This window comes from Merops nubicus, unplaced genomic scaffold, assembly GCF_000691845.1.
Source record: "Merops nubicus isolate BGI_N331 unplaced genomic scaffold, ASM69184v1 scaffold31337, whole genome shotgun sequence".
Classification (NCBI taxonomy): Eukaryota; Metazoa; Chordata; class Aves; order Coraciiformes; family Meropidae; genus Merops; species Merops nubicus.
In genome coordinates this window covers 803-1471 of record NW_008622825.1, presented here as the reverse complement: position 1 = coordinate 1471, position 669 = coordinate 803, and the positions used below count along the sequence as shown (strand labels likewise).

Here is a 669-nt window from a genome sequence, read left to right as displayed (position 1 = left end):
CCCAGCCCAAGCCACGGGCAACGTGGTCAAGCTGGCTGGGGGTGGCAACGTGACTCTCACCCTGCCCGTCAACAACCTGGTGAACGAGCCGGGTGCTCAGGCTCAGATCCTGGCAGAGAGCCCTTCAAAACCCAGCAGAAAGACTCGGAAGAAAACCACCTCCCCCAGCCAGGCTGCTGCCGTGGCCGTGGCCGAGCAGGTGGAGACGGTTTTGATCGAGACCACGGCGGAGAACATCATCCAGGCGGGCAGCAACCTGCTCATCGTGCAGAGCCCGGGCTCCGGCCAGCCAGCCATGGTCCAGCAGGTCCAGGTGGTGCAGCCCAAGCAGGAGCCTCAGGTGGTGCAGATCCCACAGCAAGCCCTGCGTGTGGTCCAGGCCGCCTCCGCCACGCTCCCCACCGTCCCCCAAAAATCCTCCCAGAACTTCCAGATCCAGACGCCGGAACCCGTCCCTACCCAGGTACCGTCTGCCCTCCCCCCCTTGCTTCTCCTCCCAGCCCTCCCCGGGGCTTTGCAAAGCTGAAGGGTTTTGGGAGACACCAAAACAGCCTCCACTCACCACCCAGTTTAGGCGTGGCTCGTGTGGATTCTCTGATGTCTTGAGGAGGGTTGGGAGCACAGCTCTTTCCTCTGCAGAGCTTTAAGTCTCCCTTGCTGGCTGCTTTG

At 62.8% G+C, this 669-nt stretch overlaps 1 protein-coding gene across 1 annotated transcript in view; it reads left to right on the top strand.

The window, feature by feature from the left end:
• The window catches only part of SP2 (Sp2 transcription factor), a gene marked incomplete at both ends in the record, with an annotated part of 1889 nt that extends 1426 nt beyond the window's left edge, over positions 1–463 (top strand). The window contains one exon of the mRNA XM_008944923.1: positions 32–463. Coding sequence (XP_008943171.1) covers positions 32–463 — 432 coding nt within the window. The remainder of the gene's footprint in view (positions 1–31) is intronic.
• Positions 464–669: the final 206 nt, after the last annotated feature.